This window comes from Trachemys scripta, chromosome 2, assembly GCF_013100865.1.
Source record: "Trachemys scripta elegans isolate TJP31775 chromosome 2, CAS_Tse_1.0, whole genome shotgun sequence".
NCBI lineage: Eukaryota > Metazoa > Chordata > Testudines > Emydidae > Trachemys > Trachemys scripta.
The window spans coordinates 171,454,289-171,481,676 of NC_048299.1; the positions used below are offsets into that span (position 1 = coordinate 171,454,289).

Below are 27,388 nucleotides of genomic sequence, written 5' to 3' on the forward strand. Positions count from 1 at the left end.
TCGACATATCTATTTTGCAAAGGACGGGAGACTGCTTGAGGTCAAACGTGCACTTATCAACAAAAAACCCTGTTAGTTACAAGTTCCACTCATTTCCAGTCTGTGTTACAGCATCAGCAACAAAGCATTAGAGTTGAAGATTTAAAATTCACAACCGGAGCCCGTGTCAGCACTCCAGTTTTCCTTCCCCTGAAAAAGAAAAGAATTCGTTGAAGGTAATTTCTAACAGAGCTAACACTCTTAGCATAGGGGATAGCTAGATACTTCAGTGAAATAGTCTGTATCATCTGTACATTATTCCTGCAACATTAAAATGCATTTTCAATCGAGGCAAACTCAGTTCAGTTCTGATCTATGACCCTTTGTCCCCGACACACCTGACAGCCTCAGAGAGGGACACTGTTAATCATTTTCGTTAAGCAACTCAGTGAGAAAAGAAAAGTTGTTGCAATAATCCCCTCTGCCTACAGTCACTCTTGTGTTTGTTTGCAGCGTTGGGGACGCGAGGACGCTGGTGGCTCATGGAGTGGTTTTGTTAAATGCTCCCATCATTTTCTGGGGCTGGGATTTGATAAAAGGAGACAGTCTTCTGAAAAGATTTGATTGAAATGGCGTGTGCCAAGCTGATGGGAGCCAACGAGGGACAAAGCGCCGAGAATCCATGGACACTCGAGCAATTATTCCTCCACGCTGAAGGTGGATTAGTGCAATGGAAAGAAGCATATGTTTGGCCTGGGGCGACACTCCCCCTGGCTGGGTTTAGAGAATGAGAGCGGAGAAAGAGGCTGAACCTGGAATATCAACTATACTAGAAACAGCCTTCCCCCTTCTCTCTCCCTCCCCCGCTTTTTCTCTTCTCTCCCCTCCGAAAGTCTAAGGGGGAGATTTAAAATAAATAAAAAACGAGGGGCCAAAGGTGAAAAGCGCCCTGAATCTGACAGAGCGAACAAATAAGCAGCCCCGCTCCAAATCATTTTCACCAGAAGACCATTCTAATCGCGTAATCGGTAATTGAACGCTGCCAAATAAACGGTGTTAAACAAATGAGCCCCAGAAAACTTTGAAACAGTACTTTCTGAGGATGGTATTTATTCGAACAGAAAGCTGTAGGTCACCCGAAGTATTGCAAGGAAATAAGCACCTAATTACTTTTAAGGATACAATTGAATCATAATCAATATGGCTTCAGCCATCCTGCCACCAAATGAAATATGCAGGCATGCTGGTTTGTTTTCAGCTACAGGAGCGAGATGTATGATAATATCATTCCTATTGGATTTAACTTCCTCCCCCCCTCCCGAATTGTCATGCAAAACTAAAAAGAGTCCTTCCAAAGAGCTGCTTTGGCAAACAAAGTTTAATTATCTATTGGAAGAATTAATTCAACTTTTTTCCCGGGGGATGTACTTTAAAGTATGATATGGATTCCCCGTGATCTCAAAAAACAAACAACCCCCCCCACACACACACACTTGGTTAGACTGGGGAGAGGACGAGAAAACTCCTCGCCTCGTTAGGAATGTTTCCTTGTAGCTTAATTGGGCTTAGCATTGAAGTGATCGCTGACTATCTGTTCCATCCACCCTAGTTTCCCACCATCTCTGATAATTCTACTGAACCCAAGAATCGTGTCCTTCACCTGTAGGTTTCTAACCACAAGTCACTCCCTGCCACATTGTCCTTTTTCTTCTCAATCTACACTTCCTCTGACAACCAAAAAAACCAAGTCGCTGATCTCCAGTAACAATTAGACCTAGGGAAACACAACAGACTATTTCTTAGGAATATTCTATGACACAGACCATCCAATTTTCCCTTACAATGTTTGTTTTGCATGATAAGATAACAAGGGTATATAACAACGAACAATAAATAAAGGGTGTTCGAAATGGGTAAGGAAGGTAAAACAACCTGGTTGAAAAGAAAGTCTTGAGATACATTGTAGGGAAGAAAGAAAAGTGATAGAAACAGAATTTCGAAAAGAAACAGAACACAAAATTTTGCCCCCAGTAGCTACAAAAAAGTTCTTTTCAAATGTATTGTCCAAATTGAGCCTTGGCAGATGCACTTCCTTAGACCTCAACTTTTTGTATTAGTGTGTGTGTATGGGGGTAAAGGAAGAGGACAGCATTATTTAATTGCCTGAAACAGAAGGAAGTGTTAGCACAGTAACTTACAAAGTTAAACAACTGTAATAAATAGATAGAAATTCATTTAAGATAAACATAAGTCCTTATCTTTCATGTAGTAACTTAACAATTCATATTCCACTGAAAAATAACTTCACCACCATTGATAATATTTCTATGTCTCTGCACTTGCTATAAAAAGATTAAATAGAATATTACAAAAATAAACAAACAAAAATGGAGTGATCTGGCAAGCAACATGTTTTTACTGGATCTTTTGTCCACAGGGGAACTAATGGAAATTGCCATACAAAGCTCACTTTCTATTTAGACTAAGATTTGTACATATGCACTCATACTTCACCAGTTGACACAATGGTCGTTTGGAACAGGTTTAATTTTCAGAGTTTGGATTGAAAAATAAAGTGATTGGTGTTTCCATTATGCAATCAAAACTATCTTTCTTTAGCAAAAAAACATTTTCTACCATTATCTCAGTGCACTTGTTTATGCAACCTAGCTATGTAACTCTCAGTCCTCCCATCAATCTGGCAAGAGGAAAAATTGAGGGAAAAGGACCTTTAGTAAAATAGGGCCCTGGTTTAGTAAGGTACTTGAGCAGGTGAGTAGCAACATTTAAATCAATGGCACACTTCAGGTGATTAAAGTTTGACAATTTTAAGTTTAAGAATTTTGTTGAATCAGGGCCTAAAAGAAAGGACCAAATAAACATCTATGAAAATTGAATGCATTTCTTCTTAAACAATAAGCTTAATATGGTTTTCTACCTTATTTTCTGCCTCCAGTGATGATGAGCTAACACTTCTGCATTGTAAAGATGTTAGACAAGAATAGTTGGCTGTTTTCTTCCATTTAATTTGAATCTGGATCATGCCATCCACTCCACATCAGAGTTCCCTGACTAAACTGGTGGTAGTGGTGGAATACTGGCCAAAATAAATCAGCTGGAAAATATCAGGACTGCCTTTACATCTGCAGTAGCATCAATTTAATATTGAACCCGTGTTCAAAAATGGAAAAGGGCTTACATGTTATTTTAATTGCCCCTGTAAAAGTAAAAAACAAACAACAAATCCTGCTTTTTTCACCCCATGGTCCTTGTCCTCCCTTCCCCCACAAAAAAAAAAAAAAAAAAAAAAAAAAAAAAAAAATCCCATAGTGCACATAAAGTTTAAATGCTTTTAAAATAGATCAACGGAAGTTAAGTTGCATATATATTCATTTGCAAAGGAGGGATATTTTAAACTCTTTAATAGGAAGTTATTAAGGGCAAACCAAGTACATAATCATCAAATGACTTTATAAAAAATCTACTCCCATTGATCAAGCTAATCTGGTGCTATTGCTAGGTTATTTTTCTGAGTTTCAGGTTACTAAACCAAATATTGCCAATAGGGAACATATAGCCTGTACATAAGTGTTTTAAGAACTCAAGGGTTTGGGTTTTTTTTTTTCCATTGGCGATAAAAAGAAGGAACACATTTTACTAATCCCTGATCATTTTCACGGTCATTCTTGCACCTGTAACTCAAATAATGAAGCCATTTGTTATTTATATTGCACTTTTCTTTCCATTCTAGATCTATAACGATCTGACCCTATTTTATAGCCCTGACACTGCCCAAGACTTTCGTGGACTTCCAGTAATTGAAGGATATAGGATAAAATCTTTAACTGGGATGAGGCAGATGTTGGCTTCATGCTGTCCTCTAACTTGATAATTCTTTGGACACGTTAGGCAAGCATTAGTGATTGATAATGACGCTAATTAACCCCTTTCCTTTCCAAAACAGTAAACCCACTGCCAGCAGGATGCTGCAAACATCACATATAAAACACTGCATATATCAATATCTATTTAAAGAAGATAATACAACTTCATTGCTGTATGTTCAAGAACATTTACTCCAATAGAAAATTAGTAATGTTGAAAAATTAGGTATTAGGGGGTCCTTCTTCTTTAAGACTATGAAACAATGTCATAAACGTCAGCTACAGTAAGGTTACCATGATTGAAGGAAATACAGATTTTTATTTCACTAGTAACATTTTTTCATCATTCATGTCTGTTTATTTACCTATTTGTTTAGTCAGTTTGCCCTGTCAGCTAGAAAGGGCTTCACCTAATTCTTCACTTGTTCAACATTTGTTGCTGTAGTTCCACTTTCTGAAAACCATCTGTGATGTATGCACTACTCTGAATTTGGATTGAGTTGAGACATTAAATAGTGTGTGAGTTAAAGCGGGAAAGAAAGAGATGCATATTATGGAATTTAGATTTTAGGCAAAATATGAGTAAACAATCAATGACTTGATCTGATTAGGAAGTGGAATTTATCACGGGCAATAAAGAAATCTCCTTTAAATGTAAGGATTTTGATAAATGAATATTCCTAGCAAGTGAATAAAATGTATTCAATTAACTAAAAACCTCGTGCACTTCTGAACTGAAGTGGAATCGACTGTAATTGATTTATTTGAAACCAGAGGTTAAGGACTGAATTAGCTAAGTACAACTGGGTATTTCAAGCCACTGACTTCTCAAATGTCAAATCCCTTCTATTTTAAATATTATTTCAGCTGCAGGGCATTGCTGTCCTGATGGCTGTTCCACCAGTTAAATCTCAAATTATATTAATATTCGATTTTTGTAGGTGGGGTAGATTATGATTTAAAGAGGAGGGTGCTAACTATTCATCTTGAAGGAGCATTGTGTTACATTTTTTTAATGGTATAAATTAGTATAGCATGGCAGGAATGGTCTAGAACTCCTTAACACTCAACCATTCATCCTAATTTCAGCAAATCGGTACAAAAGAAAAAAAAAAGTTGTTAGTATATAAAAGCATGACCTAGAATTTTACTGCTGAGCATTGATCATAACGTTAAAATACATCCAAAGAATGCTAAAGTAATTAACATGTTTTAGTAACTGCATGTTGGTCACCAAGAGGCCAAACCGAAACAAGTATAATTTCCATTATCTCCTGTAAACTCCTTCTTTAGAAATAATAAAGAGATTTAAGCAAGTTCACTTAATTTCTGATTTCTGATGGGAGCGGGGGATAGTGAAGCATGAGGATACTGAAAATATTCCACTGTTATTATATTTTTAAAACATTATTTATTATGACATTATAATGTTCTAGCACAAGAGGGCTTTATACATTGGCCAGTATAAAACGATTATATTGGGTACAGGTTTCAAAAAGTAACAAGCATCTGTAAATCCAGATATGAATGAATGGTATTTAATAAGATTGTTTTCGTTTTAAAATGAGTATTTATGTGTTGCTGTAGAAAGAGCAGCAATGTATTGCTGTTTATGGATGCTATTGTGCCTGAGGTTAGGATCCCACACACAATCTGAGATGCAGCCAAGAAAAACAGCCCTGATAGACAATGCTTCACTTCACCTGCTACAATACTGTGCATTTCATTTATGTCAAGAATATGTACAGTTAGGGTTCATTCACCTCATTATTTTGTTACATCTACTTTCCAGTTAACCAGTCTCTCTTGGAAATAATAAATAACTGTTTTAAAAACAATTGCAGCTTTGCATTCAGATGATCTACTTTCATTTTGTATTAAAAAATATCCACCATTTTTATAAACTGGCTGGCTTTCGAAAATAGAATTTAGATTCCACCAACTCTCTTCTGCTTGGCAAAATTGATTTTACACTGCCTTCCAGAAGTAGATTACCAAAGCAAAATGAAACATCTTGAGCTTTATCTAATGCTTTGCTTCACCAGCCCTACCAAACGTCAAACTATGTGAGCAAATGTTAATTCTTGTTGCAGATTCATTGTAAACACCTCACAGTTAACCTCCTCCTATTCTGTCTGAGGAAAAAAAACACACCAAAACATCAACATCACTTAGAATGTAAAATCTCTTTAAAGGCACCTTCACATTATTAACTATATTAACAATCCTTCTTGTCACATAATATAATGCAAGAGATTCTGACTTCTCTGTTTGGGCTAGACAAAACAAGTTGAAAGCAAAAATTATCTCACTGATTTATTAAAACAGACCTACAATTTGTACACGCTTTAACATTTTAAAAAAAAGCTTTTAGCAAATTTCTCTTTTTAAAAAGAGCTCGGGGAGGGGTGGGGAGAGGGAGGAGAGAAGAAGGTTGAATTTTAAGGTTAGGATTTCAGCTCCCTGTAAACCTACATTGGCCATCTCAGCAGAGGTCAACCACTGTGTTCCACTAAAACATAAAACAGTGTGATGAATATGAAATAATTTGTCTTCCTCAAGACTTAACTACAGTCCAGAAATCTTTAGATGAGTTTACTTGCCAAAGACTATGGAGCAATTTTATTATTATTATTCAAATCTATGTGTTAATAGAACCACATTTCACAGCAATTAATTTTCAGTATTTACTTGGTACTGATGGGCTAACATTTTAGTTCTATATATATTGTGCAGTGTATATATATCATTAAACACAAATAAAAACCTAGAGGGTCAACATAAATAAAATAAAACTTTATTTTTTTTTAATAAAATTATGTTTTGGTTAAAGAAAAGATAGCGTGTCATTTCTTTACTAGTACAGACAATTTTTTATCCAAAAGAATACATTGTGTTTTATTGTGTCATTTGTCTGAATACAGACTCAGTGGAATATCTAAATGATACCCTGCTCTGAACTCCAAGTTGAAAGTAAGTTTTTATTATACTTGAGGGAAACAATGGGTTCAGCTGCTTATTGCAAAGAGCAATTGTCAAGGGAGAGTTAAACTCAATTACTGTAACCATACTGAATAAAAAATACTGCCAAGAACAAAAATACGCCTGGGTAAAGACAGCCACTGAATAAAAAAATCGACATAAAGCGTATCAAATATTTATTTATCTGGGCAACAAAGGACTATGATACATTGACAGGCATGGAAACTACTGCCAGCACAACTCAATACAATACAACTATAACTGCTTCCAATATGGCCAGTGGAAATACAGGATACCAGGTGGTCCCAAATATTTGAAGTTCTTTGGGGGAAAAAAAAAAGGGCAAAGAAAAGAAAAACTAAACCTTGATCTAAAAGACAATATTAATTTATTGCTCTGATGATACTTTCAGGAGGACAGTGGGTGAAAATGAACTTTTTTTTTCCACAACACGTAATAGTTGTAAAACCACTAACGTTTAAAAATCTTGCCTGGATCCAACATCACTTTATTTTTTTTCTTTTTCAATGAGAAACTAAATGTAATACTAATTATATATAAAAATTCAATTTTCTTTTGTTTGTTCAGTTGCTTCATTGTCGCCTTTAACATGCTACAACAGGGTTAAAAAATGATGAATCCCAGAGAAAAACAAAACAAAACAAAAAAAACTCTGATTTCTAAATAAGTACCATGAACCACATGATGAACTAAGAAGGGAAGATTTAAAACCCACTAAACAAGAGGTAAACAAGATCACCAGATAAATAAAAAAAGGCTTAAAACAGACTCACCATATTTACAGTTCCCATTAAATTACACATAAATAAATATATACATACATAAACACTGATTCCCTTATATAATAACTGTGAATCGTGTCGCAATAGAAAGTTCAAGTTGGTCGCTTTACCTTGGACAGGAAAAAGTTCTACAACTGAAGACATGACATGGAATTGCGTGTGTTTTGTGTTCAAGTTTATTCACAATACTGATAAAATGTCATCAATCCTTTTTGCCTTTTGCTTTTCTTTAGGTTTGTTTTTGTTTTTTTGTTTTGTTTTTTTTAATATGGCTACAATCTTAACTGAAGTTTATGCAAGGGGAGTTGGTGATTCAGTCCGATGAAGCTCATAGATTTATATTTTAGTATTATTTATTAATTTGTTTTTATTTCTTTTTATATATTTTTAGAAAAAAAAGTTCCTTTTCTTTTTGTTTGTTTTGTTTTTTATTATTTTTTTTCCTCTTTTTGTTTTTGTTTTGTTTTTTTAAAAAAAGTTCACAAACTCAGACAGAACTTTTTTCTTTGCTGGCTCCATCACCCATTTCTGTTCTCTCAGGCTCCAAACCAGGGTAAGGAAGTGTGGGGAAGTAACTAGGAGCAAATGAAGTGCTGAAGGCTGGAAGGGAGGAAGGACAGCGTAGTCCTGCAGAGTTAGAGAACAGGATGGGCAGAAGGGCATTGATTTTGTTGCTGTAGCCTGGGGTGATTGGAGAGGGAGGGAGGGAGCTAGGAGGGGGATGGATGGATGGATGGATGGATGGATGCAGGAAGGGGGGGAAATCCTCACTTTCGGTGCTTCTCCTCTTTGTCGCCGCTTTTGGTGCTGTTATCTGTGTGGTTGTTGGGGTTGTTGCTGAGGTACATTTTGTCCATGGCCTTGAGCGCCTCGGTGAGATAGTTCTGCAGGGCGGTAACGGCGGCGCACACCGCAGGGCTGCCGAATCCATGAGAGATGAGGTTGAAGTGGGTCAGGCAGCTCTGGATGCCCGGCTCAAGGATAGGGTTGGGCCGAGAGTTCCCCAGGGGAGATCGGTCCTGAGCCAGCAGGTCGGTGAACTCTTTACAGATCTGTCTGCAGCACAAATGGAGCAGTGAGAGAGAGAGAGAGAGAGATGAACCATTGTTGTCAGCAGCGAAGCCAGTGCAGTCTTCCTGCTAGATTACACAAGCCTTCAGATCAAGGGGACTGCTCCCCCTGTACACACATAGCCTCTCTCTGAGTCACACACACAAACTCTGTCTCTCTCACACACACATACATATACACACATCTCTCACTCACGCTGGCACACAGACAAGCAGGTCTCTCTTTCATCCCCTCTGCCACCTCTCCCACTCACAGATGCACACAAACATTTCTCTCTTTCACACACATATACACACGCTTCTCTCTTTCACAACACACACATACTTCTTTTTTCACACACTGTTTCTCTCCCCACACACACGGAGAAATGTCTCTCTTTCCCACTCACGCACACATTTCGCTGACACACACAAACATGCACATTTCTCTCACTCACTCACACTCTCTCATGTATCCTTACCCTCTCATATAAAAACTCTCTCACAAACACACCCAAAAGGCACCAAACATTTCAAATACACACATCACAAATCACTCTCCCGCAAACACATACACTAACACCACAGACATTTCAATCCTACACAGGTCATCACAATATTTCTACGTCCCTCCTCCGATGTTGTATTTTGGCACATTGTCAATAAGCAGCTTAGACTATCTCTGCAATACGGAACAGGATATATGGTGTGTAATATTGAGAGGGAGGCTCAGGTATTTATTTGCCTTGTGGATGATCCTGTTTTTGGAACAGGAGAGATTTATTCTCTTCTCCACAAAGCTAGACAAGGGCTGTGGCAGGAGGAAAGCCAAGGTTTACTGGGTAGAGGCCAGAGAGGTGAAGTTAAGGATTTAAATTACGCTCTTAAAATTATTATTATATATATATATATATATATATTGTTTAAATGAGACTTTCTCCACAAAGGCCAAGGTGACACTGGCTGGGATCCAGAAACTTCCTTTCATGGAGGTGGAAAGGAAGGATACAGAGCTATATGGACCTTGTGCAGAAGTTATATTTTATATTTCAGTCACTGCACAAATTGTTGAGAAAATAATACCTTATAGCAGAGATTAGAGGTGTTTTGAAACAGTTTGTATTCTAAAACCTCTGTTAATGTCTTCCAGCCATAAACTGGCTCCCATCCTCTGACTGTGCCCTCTGGCACTGTGCCCTTTAGTGACATCTCCATTGGTAATTAAGGGCTACTAAACAAGCCTTTTAATTTCCAGCAAACATATCAAAACAATCATTTTCTTTTCACACACCACCTGGAAGCCTAGTCAGCCCCACCAATGATAAACTCCACTTGCATTTTAACTGCATACAGATTGTCATTTAAAATATATTTGTAATATCCCTATATTCACTAAGTAACAGATCTGCTTAGAAAAAAAAAGAACCATTGCAGATTTTAATGAATTGAAAACAGTTTAATGTGCCAGTTTTATTTTACTGTCAATAGGAAACCTTCCCCTAGTGCCTAAATTGATAAAGACCCAGCAAATGTTTTCCTTTAAGGAATTATTGTTTTTTCTTTAAATAAACATCCATCCAAGATTTCAGAACCTGCTTTCAAGAAAATCTGCATAAACTCACTTTAGAAAATAAAGCTGGTTATATACTTTTTGCTATAATATATACTGTGAATGCATATTCACAGTCTTACAATTTGCAAAATCATTAGCCAATTACTGCATGGCAAAAAACCAAACAAACAAAAATAAAAGCCCCCAAACCTGTTCTTTTCTTTACAACTCAGTAACACAACAGAAAGGTAAATGTCTTACTTTGTAGCTAGAAGCATGTTTTTTCTTGTGACTTGCTCGTTTGGATCGGAATGTTGTCGGTTGAGAAATTCAGCAACTGCTTTGGCAGGAAATTCTGTCTCACAGACGTACCCAAAATCTCTAGCTAGATGCACTGCTTCTCCTGAAAGGGGGGTGAGGAGAAACGCACATCGAATCAATATACACAGCACATAGGGCAAAGTAGATTAGCAAAAGCTACACAGTATTTCACTTAGACTTTCTCTTAAAATGTACTGCCTAGTGTGCAAATTACAGATATCCTCATTTTATGAATTTTCTTTTCTAGGTCAAAACAAATATATATGTCCAAGAAAAGAGTTAGAAATGAAATTGTGTGCATGTATTTGTAAGTTTAAATCTCTTGCTAAGTAGATATAGATACAGAGAGTATGTATTTCATTTTTAACTATTTTCTTTGGAAATATATATTTGCCTTGACAGTATATATATAATGTTCTTTTACAATATATGAATTATTAGTATTGATCATAATTACTCCTAGAGCTCTTCTAAATAGAATGCATTAAACAGCTAAGTGTTTAAAATTTAACTTGATCGCATATAATTATCTGTTCCCCCCAAACGATTAACCATGAGAATTTTAGGGTCATTCCACTGAGTCTGTCTGTTTTGTTGATTTTCAAATCTTTGGTTTTAATTTCCTGAACCAGTTGTTTTTTACTGCAGGGCTTCCTGCCATTAGCTCCAGCTCCGGAAGAACGCATGCGCCAATTAGAGCTTCAAAGCCTCAGTCCAGTGAGCTTGTTTCCATAAAATGGAGCGGATCATAAACAATAACAGTACTCTAGAAACTGCCTCATCGCCACGGGACTCAAAGCCCAAACAATTTTTATATTATCATCCAAAAAAATTAGCCACCATTATCGGTTTATCTGAAAAATCAATCCATAGTTCTTATTTTTTAAAATAATTCCTTAAAGTCCTCATATGTGGAGACCACATAGAACAATAGATGACTGTAAAATACTCTCCATCTTCATTAACATCACAAATAATATTAGCATCCACCAAACTTAGACTTTTTGCAAGTTCTCCCATTGTTTATTTTTCTTACACTAGAGTGCTGATGCAATTGTAAAGCCATTTTAGATCAGAAAGACTTACACAGCAGTAAAAATATAATGGACTTAATAACCAAAGTGATAATATTGTATTAAAAATCAAGTCTGCCAATTTTATATGTTTTTACTTCATCTCTTATGATACAAAGCAAAAAAGAATAAAGCTATAAAATCCCTCCTACACAACCAAACTTAAGCTAACTTAAGCATCCTTAAAAGCACTTTACAAACAATCAAAATCAGTGTAAAGGGATGTCAAAAACAAAACTGGAGAGGAGGAAAGATATTTTAGACTGACCCAGATTTATTTTTTGTAAGCAGCTTTGACAAAGTAACCATTTTTAACCAAATGATTGCACCTCTTTCAGCTTTCTACATCAGAAATATTAAAGCACATGACGTCTGAAGGCTTAAAGAAGTTGCACCTTTTCATCTAAGAGTAAAACAGTGAAGCATAGTATAATAAAACAAGCATATGTTCTGAAAATGAGAACCAAAAGAAAAAAGAAATGTGGGTAGGGGAAGAGTACAACTTTGAGGCTTTCAGGACACTGTTAAATCATGACAAAGGTCAAGGATTCCCAAATTAATTCAGGAAGCAATGGTCTCGCATTTCTCAAATGCAGATGTCAGAATAACTTAAATGATTTACTGTTATGTTGTTTATGGGGGGAGAAGACTTAACTTTGAGTAGCTGCAGTTCTTGAAATTTAAAATTGCTTAGTCCTCAGTGGTAGACAGAGGATGGAATGAGGGGACTGAATCCCTTAGCTGAATCTTGTATCTTTCACTCACATAAGTAATACTTATGGGCCTGATCCTGCAGTCCTTATTCAGAGAGGAAATTCCTGTAGGCCCAATGCTAAGTATGCAAGAGATATTTCAGAACATTTCAGGTTAACATAAAAGACACAGTTACAGAATTAACATTTTCCTCAAGCATGAAGACTAGACAAAATAACCTCCTTCAAACAAGGAACACAGGCCTGAAAAAAATTGGGGATTTATCCTATTAGGCAAAATGAACCCTTTCCAATCTTTGAGTCACTTACCCTCCACTAGTGATGTGAGCAGGGTGACATTAGCAGCTTTACGTCTCCCGGCTGGCAGGTTTAATCCTATTTTGTCCAGTTTTTCTCTCAAAGATCTCCCTCCATTTTTAGACTTCGCCCTGTTTCACACATAAAAACCACTTAGAACATGACTAATCTGCACCAGGTCATATTTCAGTTCCTTTAAAAACCTCCCAAAATGTATTAGAAAATAATGTTGATGATGAAGGGACATTTAGGAAAGTTTTATGCCGGGAAAAGCTAAGAATGAAAAACAGGCAATTAAAGCAAAGCTGAATACAAAATTAACTGAAAAGGATATATTTTGTTTGTGGTTATTTTTGAAATTTGAGTGGTTTTAAAATGTTTTCTAACCTACCAAATCAAACCATATACTAGCACAGGGGTACTACAAGATCTGTTTGGCCAAAGCCATAATCATTTTAGAGCTCTTGACACATTACTACCCCTAATGGGAACTTTGCTAAAGTAGATTTATTTGCAATATCTAATGCATTATTTAGCAGACTAATCTAAAAGGTCAAAAACTTATGTTACCATTAGAGAACTTCACTGTATTCAGCAAATAGATTAAGTTCTAAATACCTATCTACTATTTTCAACAGAGACAGGTTAAGATAAATTGTTTAAATGAAGTTTCCTATTAATTAATTCTGGATTTTATTCCCTACCCAAGTGATCTTTAATTGTATGGATTCGATTATAACCCCTAGGTAACTAAGAAATCACCAATGAATGGTTGTATCGTTTGACTATAGAACCCAAACTTTTAAAAAAATTACTATAACAAATTTCTCATGGGGTGGGGGAAAGACTGGGGGAGAGGAGGGTATCTCCTGCATCCTTTGTGTTTTACAACACACACAAAAACGATTACCGCTCAGGATCCAAGCATCACTTTAAAACAAAATATTCCCCTTTGCAGCATCCTACCATAGCAAGTAGCAGCCTTATATAGAAACGGTTTGGTTGTGGTGACATCATTATGTGGTGTTGCATTTCTTTGCAAAAGGCCTTGTGTTTCATTAGTGCAGTTGTAGATTGGACTGTGTTGCTATGGTTGCAGTGACCTCATGTGATGATGCTGATGAGAGGTGGCCTCTCCTTGTGGTGTTGCAGTTGTTGCCAGTGGCCTGGTGTGCGATGGGATGCTGACTTGGATGCAGAGTGGCTGGTGGCGTTGCACTAATTGCAGTGGCGTGTTGTGGCATGCTGTATGGGACTGCCGGCAAGTGCGGGGGGGGACCTCGGCTGCAGCCATGCTAGGATGTTGCAAGGGCCCTGGCGCTGTTGCACGCGCGCTGTGATGGCTCTTGCTGGGTCATGGGTTCGGAGCAGCCTAGCTCCGGGGGCTGGCTGCGGAGAGCGCGGGTTACAGCGGGCACCGGCGGGCCGGGGGGGGGGGGGGGGGGGGGGGGGGGGGTCTCCTCGCCTCTCCCCTCCCCTCCTGGCCCCGCCCCTTCGGCTCCCTCCTCCCCTCACCTCCGGAGCACCCCGCCCAGCAGGGACGCGTTGAGGCACTCGGGCGGGGAGAGGCGTCTCTGCACTTCCGCCACCGTGACCTTGTACTTGGAGGTGGAGCTGAGCAGCGAGAGGCGGCCCGGCACGGAGCAGAAGACTTCGTTGGGGTTCACCACCCCGCCGAAGAGCGCGTCCTTGTTGATGGGGATGGCGGAGACGGCGTTGCTGTTAGACTTGGAGAGGGACACGGGGCCTGCAGCGGACAAGGGGGGAGGGGGGCGGAAGAGCGGCGTTAGGGCCCCGCAGCGCAGCGGCAGCCCCCAGCCGGCCTCCGCGCCACGTGCGAGCGGGGACTGGGGCGCAGCGGGCAGAGGAGCGCAGGGTGTGAGCCCGGGGAAGGGGAGCGGGGGGCCGCGCTAGGTCCTGTGGGAGCGGGAGGGGGGTCCAGGGATGAGGCAGCGCCGGGATGGAGAGTGGGGAGGGGTAAGCGGGGGGGAGGGTGGCGCTGTTTCGGACTCAAGCGAGCCAGCGAGGAGCTGCTGTCAGTGCAGGCTCAGCGGGAAGAGGGAGCGCTGCTGCTGGGGCTCCCTTCTCTTATGGAGAAGAGTCCAGGTTACTAAAGCAGCTGTGAAGCTGCCTCTCCCCCTCGGTGGGCTGGGCGGCGACCCACTGATCAGTGCACAGTACCGGGGGGAGGGGGGTGGAGCTGCTTTCGCCAAACCCAATTCCCAAGGTCTCCGTTTGCCCTTAAATGCAGATAATAATGAATAAAGGGACTCGCACAAAGATTTTAGGACTAGTCAATTGTATGTTTGGTATCTGGAAGCCCACGTCCCGTCCCCCCCCCTTCATTAAAAATACCATTTATACAATCTAGAGCCAGTCTAATAATCAAGGTGCACATTCGCTTTTTCCTGAAATAAGCTAGGCCTTAGAAGCAAGTTGGTATGAGCCAGCCACACAAGCAAGTATCTGTTTTTAATAGGAAGGCTCCTGTAAAAGTGGTGTCACATAAAGGGGAATATTTTAAAACTGGGGAGTGGGCAATTCACAGGAGGTTTCAAAAAGCAGCCAGCTGCCTATGAATATAGTACAAAATGCTAGGCTGATATATGTATTTCGGTACTCATAACTGCAAAAGAGAGTGAGAACGTCTGCCTTAACTTGTGCTACCCTGTTTTCAATTTGTAACACAAAAAAATAATATATTTTGATGCGCCTGTGCAGTGTTCACCAGTAAAAGAAACACTGAAGAGCAAATTACAGCACCTTTCCATGTGAATTAATACATCTGCCCAGAAACCTTGGGTGTTTAACTACATATCTACCGAAAATAAAAATCATCCCATATTCCCCACCCCCACGCAGCCAGGTTCAGGCCATTGTTGGAATAAATTCAAGGCCACCAAAAAGCGTACTGAGCCCTTGCATTAGCCAGCATTACTAAGCACAACTGAAACAGGTCCAGATTATTTTGCATGGAATTTAGGTTGCATTCAAGTTCCACACGGGTACATTCTAAACGTTTACTCTCTTTTTCTTTTGTCATGTGTGCTGCTTTCCCCCCTACATCTTTACTTTAGTGGGGATAGTCCAAACCTATGGGGGGGCTCTAGGTTTTGGATAGATCACTTGTGACATTAATAGCTCTGGGGAGGCTAATAGAGACAATAGGAGTTAAACGAACTCTTGAGATTACTAATAAAAGAGCCAATTATCATGTCGACTTGGAAAGAGCATCTCTTAAGATTTATCCTTTGCACATCTAATTTGACATGACAAAGGCTTCACAGACAGAAAAATGAAACTTTAAACTAGCTTACTGTATACTGATTAGAATAAGAAAGGAGAACCGCTTTATATAGTATCATCCTCTGGTGGTGCATAGAATACCCAAATATTATTACCTTGCCAACAAAATACAAGCATGCTATTGCTCAGAGCGAATAATACCTAAGCATTCAACCCAGTAAGTTTTACTCTAACAACAGCTCAGTAAACAGAATCCAAATGCAAACCAATGACTTTCCACCTTTTCATCAAGAACCAAAAACTACCTTGAACAATATTTTCATAATCCTTAGGGTCATTTGAAGGAAGATAGGAAACCAGATTTTAATGAAAGCACGAAATAGCTTTTACACAATTAGAAACCATTTTCACAACCACTCCTAAAGACCCACGTGTAAACAACCTTCAAGTGATCAGATTAAAGAACCTAACACCTTTTCTACAAAGCCATCTACCATTTTTACTCATCATCCTCATTTAAAAAAAAATATGGAAAACATTTCTTACCATTTCAGAACCCCCAAATTCTCAGCATCGATAAATAATGCCACTCAGTTGGATTAATTGGTCTAATTACAAAAGTGAAATGCATTATAATGAACTAAAACACTGGATCTGAGATAATATCGCAACATTTTCTTGAAAACTGCAAACGCTACTACTAAATGAAGGCTGCTTTCAACACTGATGATCTATTTTATTTTCCATTCACAACCCTTTAGTAAATTATATTTGTAAGAGAGAGAGAAAAAAAAGGGGGGGGGGAGCTTAGCAAGTTCTCCCTTCAGTAGTACCCAGCTTGTGAGGACATGCTTGGAATGCTAAAGGAAGTGGCTTACCTTTCTTAATTACAGTTTGATCTGGGATGTTAATACCCGGGTCTTCTACATGCTGCAACAAAAGAAATACATAGGGATGTAAATTATAATCATAACAAAGGGAAACGAATGTCAGGAAGGTTGTATGTGTGTTATCAATTATTTTTTTCTCTTCCCTACAATTTATATGTGAACATCTGATCTCCGTTTATTGGGATTTTGGCATTTCTAAACTAAAGAAAGCTTTGATTTCTTCCCCTCTTTTCTCTCCTTCGAAATAAAAACACCGGGAGTTGCCACAAAGTGCAATGGTGACCCTGCAATCCAAGTCACCGTTTAGTTTTGTACCTCAACTCTTTTTTTAAAAAATCCCTATTATAACAACAATCAAGTACGCGAAGTCTTGCTCCTGTGCCTACTGCAGCGAGGGCAGAGGAAAACACAATGGAAGCTAGCGGGAGAAATACCCTGGGGGGGGCGGCACTGGAAATCATTTGGAAATATTTTAAGGGAGGGGGTGCGAGAAAGAGGCAAAGCATTTGCACACTTCCACTGTGGAAAACAGGCGGGCGGGGGAGGGGGGATCATTGCTTGAAACGAAGATCAGAAAAGTGCTATGAAAACAGAATAAAGAGCCGATTGCTTTACTATTGTCCACTAGCAGGTTTTGTTGTTTCTTTTACAGATGGATTTTATATGCCGGAGTCAAAACGTGATTAGAAAGTAAAATGAAATCATGTTTTCTAATTCAAAAACTGACAGGCAATATAATGTCTGGCTGTGTTTACAAATTAACACCAGTGTTGCTGAGATAGAAGATTTCGCAATCGTTACAAAACACAGGCATTACCATTTAAAAAACTATTACTTCCTTCTCTAGTCTTTGTCCAACAATAATACTGATTCTAACATTTTCCATTCTGTCTTGGATTTATGCTCCTGTTAATTGTGCCTGATCTCAATGATTCCGGGTGGATGGTACTAAGTTGCTTTATTACAGGTTTTATTATACTCAATGCTCTCATTTGTAACTTGCCTAAAGTGCTTCTGGATTTAAGTATAATTAAATTGAGAAATGTTCAGAAATGACTACTGCTGCAGTTCTTGTGTTTTAACTATATGGGGAAATATGATCCCTTTATGCATGCACCCTAAACCCATAAAGTAAATGTAGTGTGGCATAATACTTTTATTTGTGTTATTTCTACACATATTCCATACAGCGAGGACTATTAAATTTAAAATCCCACAGAGATATTTATGATTAAATAATTTGCACCATCTACTGGATTTTCTTAAATATTTAGCAGTGATTTTTATTAAAGGTTAACTGTTGCAGCAACGGGAAAATTCAGAATGACCTTTTTCCTGACCCAAATTCCTTTAAAAGAACGTTTGGTTTTGCCTAACTGAATAATACTCTCAGAAGATACATTCTCTTATTTATTTTATTTTGTTTTATTTGTTCATGCATCCTGCTGTTTCAGTTTTACAGGGGAAAAAATGACTGGACTAGTTTAAGGTTTTACACCAGATGGCATTTGGCTTTCACGAAATATAGCAGTGATAAGAATTCATAGGTGCTTGAAAGATTAATAAAAAGATATGCACTTAAAATATCTGTAAAAAGGGGTCTCCAAGACTGTTCACTTTAACAAAGTACAATTGCAGGAACGGAGGATTCAGAGAAATATTTTAGGTCATGCTTCTACAGTAACTATGACCCGGCAGTCAACAAATTAGTTTCTTCTAAATATTGCCTTCATGACGTTTTATTTCAAGTTAAAAGAATCGATCTGTTTTCAACGGATCCAAATTGCTTACTAAATCCTCCACTTTGGGAAATATATGCGTTTATTGCAAAACTGCTAAACATAAGCAGCAATTTTCTGTGGTTAATTTAGCCAGAAGAGAGCTGTAATAAATTCACTATTTCCCCAGGTATAATTTACAAAAGGTTTCAAAATGACCCAAAAATAGGTAAGTCCATCTGAACATTATCCTTGCAACATGAAACTGTACTCATTAAACTGTCAGCGGATATATTGTTGTAATATTTGATCCTGTAATTTGGGATGGCATTTTAGCAAAAATCACATCCAGATACCACAATTCCCCTCCTCCTTCCCCTATAACTGAAGCGGCTTTAGCCTCTTAGCGCGAGCTCCATGAACTTTAATAAATTTATTGGCAAGTTCTGTCTTTTTTTTTTTCAGGGAGAAAACCAGAAATATGAACTTTGATCACAAACAAATTCTTTAAATCACATTGCACTAGAGTACTTCCAAATGAACAATAGCCATCTTGCACTGGAAATAGCCAATGTGCTAATGTCATGCTTAATTAGAAATCATTTTAAACTGTATTTATTGATAACAGAATTAGACCAAAAATAATGTATTATCCAATAGTCTATAAACATTTAATTTAATAGAGGGTGTAGGAGGTCTGGATAGAATTTGATAACCTATTGCTAATGATTTATGAGGTCATCCCTTAGCACTCCAGCTAAAAGAATAAGGCAGCATTTTAATATACCTCCTCTCTGATTTGTCACATAATTCCTTTAGAGTAGAGAATCTGGATGTATCCTCTTACAACTTTAGACGTCATTGTACCATATGCCAATTCCGTAATCACTAAGAACTGATTTTTCTTCTTAGGCCACTTTCTTCCACTTTTTTTTTTTTTATCTTTGGCTGGGAGGGCATTTAATGAGCTCTTGCATTTCAGGCTAATGTTTTTTCCCCAAGGCACCGAGCAATCCCAAATGCAAGGCCCAATGGCGGGATTAAATATTCTTCCTATGGTAACAGCTTATTGTCTTTGAAAATGAAAGATATTGTTAATGATGACAGTAATTTGATTTATTTATATTTTAGTGGACACTGTTAAGGCAGAGGAGGTGTGGGTATAGCTGCAGGAACCTATTGTTCTAGGTGGGGGCCTTGGCATTTTTGGTTTTGCTGTTGTTTAGGTTGAATTCTTTCCGTGTGACAAAAGCCTTTCCACTCTTTACACACTGCCTTGGGTAGGCAACTATAAATTCTGCTGAGAAAAGGCACACACTCTGTCCTGCAATTGTATTTGTGGGTGAATAACATAGACCGTATGCATCCTCCTTACCGGTACATCTTCTATAGCATGAGGTATCGAATGGATAGGAATGTCTCCTAGTCCTGAGCTGAGCCCATGGGGTCCATGCAGTAGATCCTCATGCCGCCGGTAATCCCTACGAGGGTCCAGGCCGGATAGCTGGTGGGGTAACCCCCGGTGTGTGTGTAAGAGCCCGGCTTCCTGGCTTTGTCTCTGTCCTGGCCATCCTGGATGCTGGGGTTGAGGCTGGGCATGGAGGGGATTCAGGCTATAGGGGTCATTAACGTGGGAATAAGGATCTTGAGACTGGGGGTAAATGGGCTGATAAGGAGGAGGGAAATATGGGGGCTGAAAGTCAGCGTTGGGGGTGTGGGAGAGTGGAGGGGCGCTGGTGTAGGGAGATTGACCTACAGACCCCAACTGGGGTAACCGGGCTGTCCCATTGCTGGTGCCATCGTGACGATCCTGAGGGGGAATGAGAGAAGAGAAGAAAAGAAAAGATAAAATCAAACTGTTTACAGTAAAATTGGCTTGTAAATTTCACCCATCCAACGATCAGGCAAGATTTGCAATTCATTTGCTGCCCAGCGGAGAAAAGCAGACCTGGAGATTTTCCTGTCTGTGTCTTTTCTCTTTACATTGTGGCAACAAAACTAGAAAGAAATCTTTAAAAAAGCAACCCATCCCAGTGGAAATGCAGTAGGTATTTACAATAGCTATGCCCAGAATTCATATTCTTACATTGGAACATGAAACATTTTTAAAAGATTTTTTTTTTAATGGGCATTGTTCTTAAAAAAAAATCAACCTCACCACTACCAAAATGTATTTTGCTGGCTTTAAACAGAACTAAAACAATATTATTGTTTAGATTATCTTTAATGTATCTAAGAAAAACACAGAAAATCAAAGAGCACTGCCATTTTATTACAATTAAACATAGAAGTGTGTCTAAAATGCTTGAAATAAAGCAATCATTTAGATTACAAGTTTCACAAATGTTTAAACACGATATTACGATATGCCTTTTCACCCCCATTCAATAGATATGCGCTGCTTTCTAGAGATTTATGCTACAGGATACAAATTAAATGAAAAATATTTAATTGAGGTGGAAAGCAAATCGAAGGAGATAAAATACTGCATAAATAATGAAAAGGCAGGACATCTTAAGACACACAGCTGGATAAATATAAACAAAAATAAAATGAATGCGCATTATTTTGTCCGTTTATAATTGGAACTGGGGAGGAGGGTTACTAAATAAAAGCCCATAGGTATGTCTAGGATAAATTAATAGCCCCCAAAGAGGGGAGGAGAGATAAGAGAGCTATCATTACATGATATAGATTGTATAGCACATGAGGTTATTATCTCGAAAAAGGAGAAAAGAAGAAATACTGAATATAGCCCAATTACAAGTGGGAAAGTGAAGAAATAAAGGCGGATATGGTATAAATAAGCCTTTTGTAGTTCACTTGAGGCAGTCAGGGGAAAAAAGCTAAAAGATTGACTCGGAGGGAGGGTGGGGGCAGAAATGTCCTCGTAGGAAATCCAAAAGTGTAAAATCCAAAGTGGCAACATCATCATCGACAAACAACAATAAGGCAAAAAAACAAAACAAAACCCCCTAAGATATAATGCTGAAGCAACTCACCATAGCTGAAAAACTGTGTACTAACATCTGCGAAGAGTCTGGGATACCAAGTCAGGGTGAAAAATCAGAGAAAAGTGCCCCAATGTGCACCCACCCACACACACTCGCACACACACACACACACAAAAAGAGAAGTGGTAGAAGCCCAGCTCTACACTATGACTACAAGACCACAACGCCAAGGCTTCTCGTGCATCGAGGAAGCTCTACTATAATCCATCAGAACTTGAACAAATTCCTGATGCCCTTCATTTGATGTTGAACAGGCGATCTCTATCCTGTCGTGATATTAGAATTCAAAGTTTTTTGTGTGTGTTTGTTTCTTAATCCTTTTTTTCCTCCTCCCTCTCTCTCTCTCTCTTTTCTCCTTCTTTGACTTAGCTGCTGCTCCACTTGAGCTCCTAATAACAGAGCTCTGCTGCCTTCCTTGAGACTCCTAATAGCAGATATTCATGACTATTAATATTACACGAATACTTAATAAGGGAAGAATGGCTGGAAATCGAGCGTGAAGCGAGGAAGCAACTCAAGGCAGAGTCTGTTCTAAATGACGTCCATTGAATGAAGAATCAGTGTATCTAATCAGGGATGGGGGAGAGAGCGAGCGAGAGAGAGACAAAAAGGGAGAGAGAGAGAGAGAGGGGACATGCTGCTGCGTCTGACGAATCACAGGAAAGGGGCAACATTTTAAAAGGTTGCAGGGCATGCAAAAGTGAAAGAGAAAGAGATGCAGGGAGAGGGAGAGGGTGGGAAACAGGGAGTGAGACGGGGGGAGGAAAGAGGATAGTGGGTAAGGGAGGAGAGGGAGGAGAGAAAGCGAGAGGGGGAATGGGAAAGAGAGGGAGGAAGAGACAGGGGGTGGAAGAGGGAACCCCCAAGTCGGCATTAAAGAGCGGGGCACACCTCGGGCTGCTGCTGCGAGTATCCTGCTGCCTCAAATGCCAGCGACAGCAGCTGCTGGGCTCCTGCTTCTCTCTTGGTGCCCGAGCCGCTCTCGGGCCCTTTGCTGCAGTCTCCGCCGCCACCGCCTTTCAGCTGGGGCTGATCCGCGGGGCCAAGCTGCTCTCCCGCCGCCGCCGCCTGCTGCGCCTCGCCGAGCCGCACCTCCATGGTTCGACGGCTCCAACTCAGCCCGCCCCAGCCAGCCGCGAGAGCCCGAGCGAGAGCCGCGGAGAGTGCAGGACCGGGGCCCCGGGCTGCAGGGCCGCCTCCTCCGCCTACCCCTCTACCTTTGATCCCCTCTTTGCCGTTCAGACCCCGCTTGATCCTAGCGAGGAATCAGGCAGGCGAGAGGCGCCGGGGCTCAGCCCCAGCCGCGTCCTTCCAAGGAGTCCCGGAAGCGAGCTGGGAAACTTTGTCTCTCCCCCTTCTCCTCCCAGCCCCGCTCTGGTGCCGGCTGGAGCCGGGCGAGGGGAGCCGGGGAGCCCCAAAGTGCATCCGATGAGCTTTCCCTCCCGCTGGGAGGATTGGGGACAGGGGGTGTTGCGGTCGGGGGGAAAGGGGACGGAAAGGGAGGCGACTCCCGGCGCTGACAAGCTGGGGCTCCCAGCCCCGGCACAACCCGTCGGACTGGCTGTGCAACTCCCAGACAACAACTCCCTAAAAGATGACATGCCTGCTCCACTTTCCCGATCGGCTGCCGCTGCTGCTGGCTGACTGCGGGGTTATCATAACAACAGGCACTTTGCCTCCTTGCATGTTCCTACAAAACTGTGCACACACCTAACCAAATAAAGCTTTAATCCCGCGCTGAAACGTACATCACCATGTCTCCGCGGCACGCTGCCATTGAAAAAGTTGCTGCCTGTTTCTCTGTCACCTGGTGAGCTGATGCTATCGCCTCTTGTCACACACAATGCGGCTGTGACATCTCAGGAGAACGTGTGTCACACATGTATTGTTTTGATTATTGTTGTTGTTGTTGTTATTTTGAAAATATCCTATTCACTATCCCAGGGTCGAATACCAGTCTGTTCAGAGCGAGTACGAAAATCTTAATTACTGCCCTGCAAGGACACCTAAAACTCCTGTTTCCAAGCCAGAAAAAGACACCAGACTGAACTGCTATTTCCTCTCGAAGAAATCACCGAAACTAATACACCAGGGCTTGTAGATCCGCACCTGGATTTAGCACCTCCGTGCAAAGTCACAATAGCACAAGGCAACAAAGGATAGTTACAACCAAATCCACACCCACACACGCACAGTTACACACCGATCCAGGGTGAAGAGGAATTGCTTTTCTCCTAAACCAGTAGAGAAATATTTTGGGAGTCGGGAAACCCTGATACATCATTCATATAAAGCTAGCTTCTGATTCCCAGTGAAGACAAGCTAGGACTGCACTCAATCTATTCAATTTATCATTTGTAGACAGAATCACCCCCAAATATCAGCCCCACACTAAAACATATTTATTTTAGTAATCTTCGGGTCTAGTGATTCGCCGGTTCCTTTCTATTTATATCCTTACAAAAAGAAGTCAGCGGGTTCTGAGGGAAATGAAAGACCCAAGATATGTACCTTGGAAGACCAGATTCGGGTTTCGACGTGTATATTCTTACAGAGAGTACAACAAAAATATTTTTAAAAAAGCTGCAGCACCCTTTATTAGTCTGTTTAGATGCACTGCCTACAGCAACGTTTGCGAAACGTTTAAAAATAGCATTTGTCGATTTCATTCTGTCCATTTGTTCTGAATATTTTTGTATATATCACTATACCCCCCCTTCTCTCTCCACAGACATGTATATTTAGTCGCTCAAAGTAAAAAAAAAATAATTAGGCGGATTTTATTTTAAAAGTTGTTAAAATAATAGAATCAAAAGCTAGACAATTAATTAGGAGGCTGGGTGTACGTTCAAAAAGGTTTGATTTTAGTTCATCCACTGACTCTTGATCATTGTACAACTCAGTTTTACTAACTAGCCCTTACACCCAAAATATCATTTTAAGCATCAGTCTTTGGTAAATATTGGGATCACTCTGGCATCTCTCGTGTAAAAATAATTATTTCCTCTTTTTCTCTTTGCCTTTTCATTCATCCATTCATCCCTCCATATTGATGGATGGAATCATTATAGGGACTACATACATGATCTAGCTACAGATGCTATTATATTCTCCAGTCTGCTTTTTTCTCATATACTTCTGACAAAAGCGATTTTCCAACAGCCCCGAAGTTCCTGGTTAAAGGCTCCCTAGCCCAATGCCATTGTTTCCAACTGTAAGGCTGCAAAGAAGACTGGCGAAGAAGCAGAAGTTTCCTAAACGAAATTCACGGATCGATGGATGCTGCACGGTCCCATTCACAGCTGCTGGGCCAGTTGATTGCCCCCAGCCCAGGGAAGCGCTTACCTCACATTCCTCATATTTGATATTATCCGTCAGTTTCCAAAGCATTTTCATGGATTGGCGCGAGAGCGGATTTGTTTCTCCCTGTCTTTCACTAAAGTGGAGCCTCTCTGGTATGCAGAGTGTGGCTGGTGGAGTGTTTGGAGAGCTCCTGTGAGCGCTCTGAGATCTCCCTCTAATGGTAGAAACTTTTCCCTTTTCCAGCTCTTTACCAACAGCCTAATCGCCTCATTAGCATAGCAACAATAGTCCAATTGCTCTCCAGCACAACAACCTGCAACAATGGACACAGGTATAAAGGACCCACAAACAAAAGGCTTTATCCAAACAGCCCAGCTCTTTTGGAGGGGGAGAAAAGCCGAACCTAGATTTGGGCATGTGTATATTGCACTCCCTCTCCCCCCTCCCGCCCCTCCCTCGCCCCAGTTGTTGTTGCTGCTTTTGCATGTTGGCTTCCGGCGTGGAGAAAAGTACAAGAGCGAAATCAAAGAAGCAACCACTACTCGATTTTCATACTGGGGGGTGTGTGTTATTGATTAGCCTGAGCAAACCCCTCCCCCCTCACATATAGACTTTACTGTTTTAAATAAACCAAAGTCAAAGCTCGGAGGGAAAAAAATCAGCATTTTAGTCTAACGAGGTTATTCCACTAACATGGTGGCTTTTTTTTTCCTCCGTCTTTCTCTCTCTCTCCTTTTTTTTTTTTTTTTTTTTTTTGGTCTTTGTAAGGCTTTTTCTTTTGTACACTGTTTTGTTCTGCTCGGGCGATGTTTTCTATTGCATAACTACAGTTCTTTAAAAAAATAAAAAAATAAAACCGACGATCTTATTATACAAAGTATGATACAAACACATTTGCAGCCAGAAACTCTTTTGCAAGCTATTTGGCATAAGGACGAAACAAACTTTGTTGTTTCTTAGGTGCGGAGTTTATTAGCTTAACAGTATCCAGCAAAATGACCAGAGAAAACTAACTCTGCTCAATCCCCCCCGCCCCATGATGGGACAAGATTTCCATCATTAATGAAACCACTGACGAGTTCTTTATTATTCTGTAATGTTACGAATGCTGAGTCACTCTCTGTTGTGGCGCACCGGGCTGCCCATGCCTCTCCAGGTTCAGACAGGCACCTTCCACCCATGTGTTTCTTTGATCTGTTCGGCAAATCCGGAACGCCACGACCTTACTTACCCACAGCGTTAATTCTAATCGGGTTCTTGGGCAGTACCTTGCATTGCCTTTGAAAACCCCGAAAGTCTTTTTAACCAAATCGACCTCTAAACGTCCCCGTGACACTTTCAACCCGACCATTGACTGTATCTGAACATCTAGTGGAGCAGTTTCAGGGTCTCGGCCCCTCAGCCAGGCACTTTGGTATGCGCTCTTTAAGAGGCTGAGGGTTGGGAGCCATTTCCAACACTTCGCTAGAGAATTATGGCAGCCTTGTGTTTTTGAACCAGTTGGGGGTTATTTGATGCTGATGAAGGGCATGTTTTTTTGTTTGTTTGTTTGTGGGGGGTTTTTTGTTTTTTGTTTTTGGTGAAGGCAGGGCAATTTAAGGCCCGATTTCTAAATAGACACGCTCATTTCTTTTGTTGCACTCCAGCTGGCTGGCTCTACAGGTCTGAGCAATCTTCCACACAGCAAGTTCTCACCTTCAAGGAGGGATTTACCCAGCTGGAGGATAAACGTGCTTCCCTGAATCTCCAGGCGAAACCCCGGGCCACGGATGTCTCTGGGAGATGAAGCGTCCGCTTCACGGCCAACCCAGAGCAATGTCATACCTACATACCTACACCTTTTGCGTGAGCAATGAAGGCTCCAGACATTTGGGGTTGTTTGTTTCTGCCCCCCCCCTCCCGAAATTTCGTGGGCGTATCTCGTCTCTCTCCAATTCTTTCCCCCCTCGATGTTCTTTTGAACTCCCCTTTTGTCTTCAAGTGCCATGAGAGTAAACTGTTGTTTTACTCCTATTAAGGTTCACATGGAGCCGGCAGATGAGTCTCTATAGTTCTTGGAAAAAGAGGGGACTCCTGAAAGGACCCATCTTGTGTCAGAGCCATGCTCTGGAGTCTGTCGGGCCAGGTTTGTATAAACGTCATTACCATGACAGCTCAGGTAATTGAATGTGAATGTGTACGCTGAGGATCCAACCATCAGAGCACAGCTTCGCTCCCAGACGATAACGGGCGTGGAAGATCACTCTAAAGGCAGATCAATAGGCGAGCTTCATTACCATTTTTGGTGGGGTTGCAACAGTCGAGGCCTGTTGTGCTTAATTAGGTGATCTGGAGAAACCGGACAATGCAGGCAGCCTGAAATATTCCCCGACCGATTGGCAGAGCAGTTCCCAGCCTGCAAGGCCACATTTACAGCTACAACTTTTCAAAGTTCGGTATCAGATGAAACAGGGCCGAGGTTTCTTATTGCCTCTGGATTTGCTTTCAAGGGCAGGTTTCGAAATCATAATGTCAGGTGTGCTAGAACCCGGAGCATTTCAAGAGACTCCAGCCCACTGTCATGA

At 40.5% G+C, this 27,388-nt stretch overlaps 1 protein-coding gene across 2 annotated transcripts; it reads right to left on the reverse strand.

The window, feature by feature from the left end:
* Positions 1-8,083: 8,083 nt before the first annotated feature.
* TFAP2A (transcription factor AP-2 alpha) lies at positions 8,084-25,005 on the reverse strand. 2 transcript variants are annotated; one of them, XM_034762293.1, is made up of 7 exons: positions 24,867-25,005; positions 19,883-20,317; positions 16,778-16,829; positions 14,169-14,400; positions 12,666-12,784; positions 10,511-10,652; positions 8,084-8,704 (listed from the first exon to the last, which is right to left on the reverse strand). In XM_034762293.1, the coding sequence occupies exons 1-7, from the start codon at positions 24,915-24,917 to the stop codon at positions 8,416-8,418; spliced, it is 1,320 nt and encodes a 439-aa protein (XP_034618184.1). In that variant the 5' UTR covers positions 24,918-25,005; the 3' UTR covers positions 8,084-8,415. The 2 variants fall into 2 exon arrangements, with proteins under 2 accessions (XP_034618184.1, XP_034618185.1); XM_034762294.1 differs by lacking the exon at positions 24,867-25,005 and adding an exon at positions 21,510-22,153.
* Between the last annotated feature and the right edge of the window lie 2,383 nt (positions 25,006-27,388).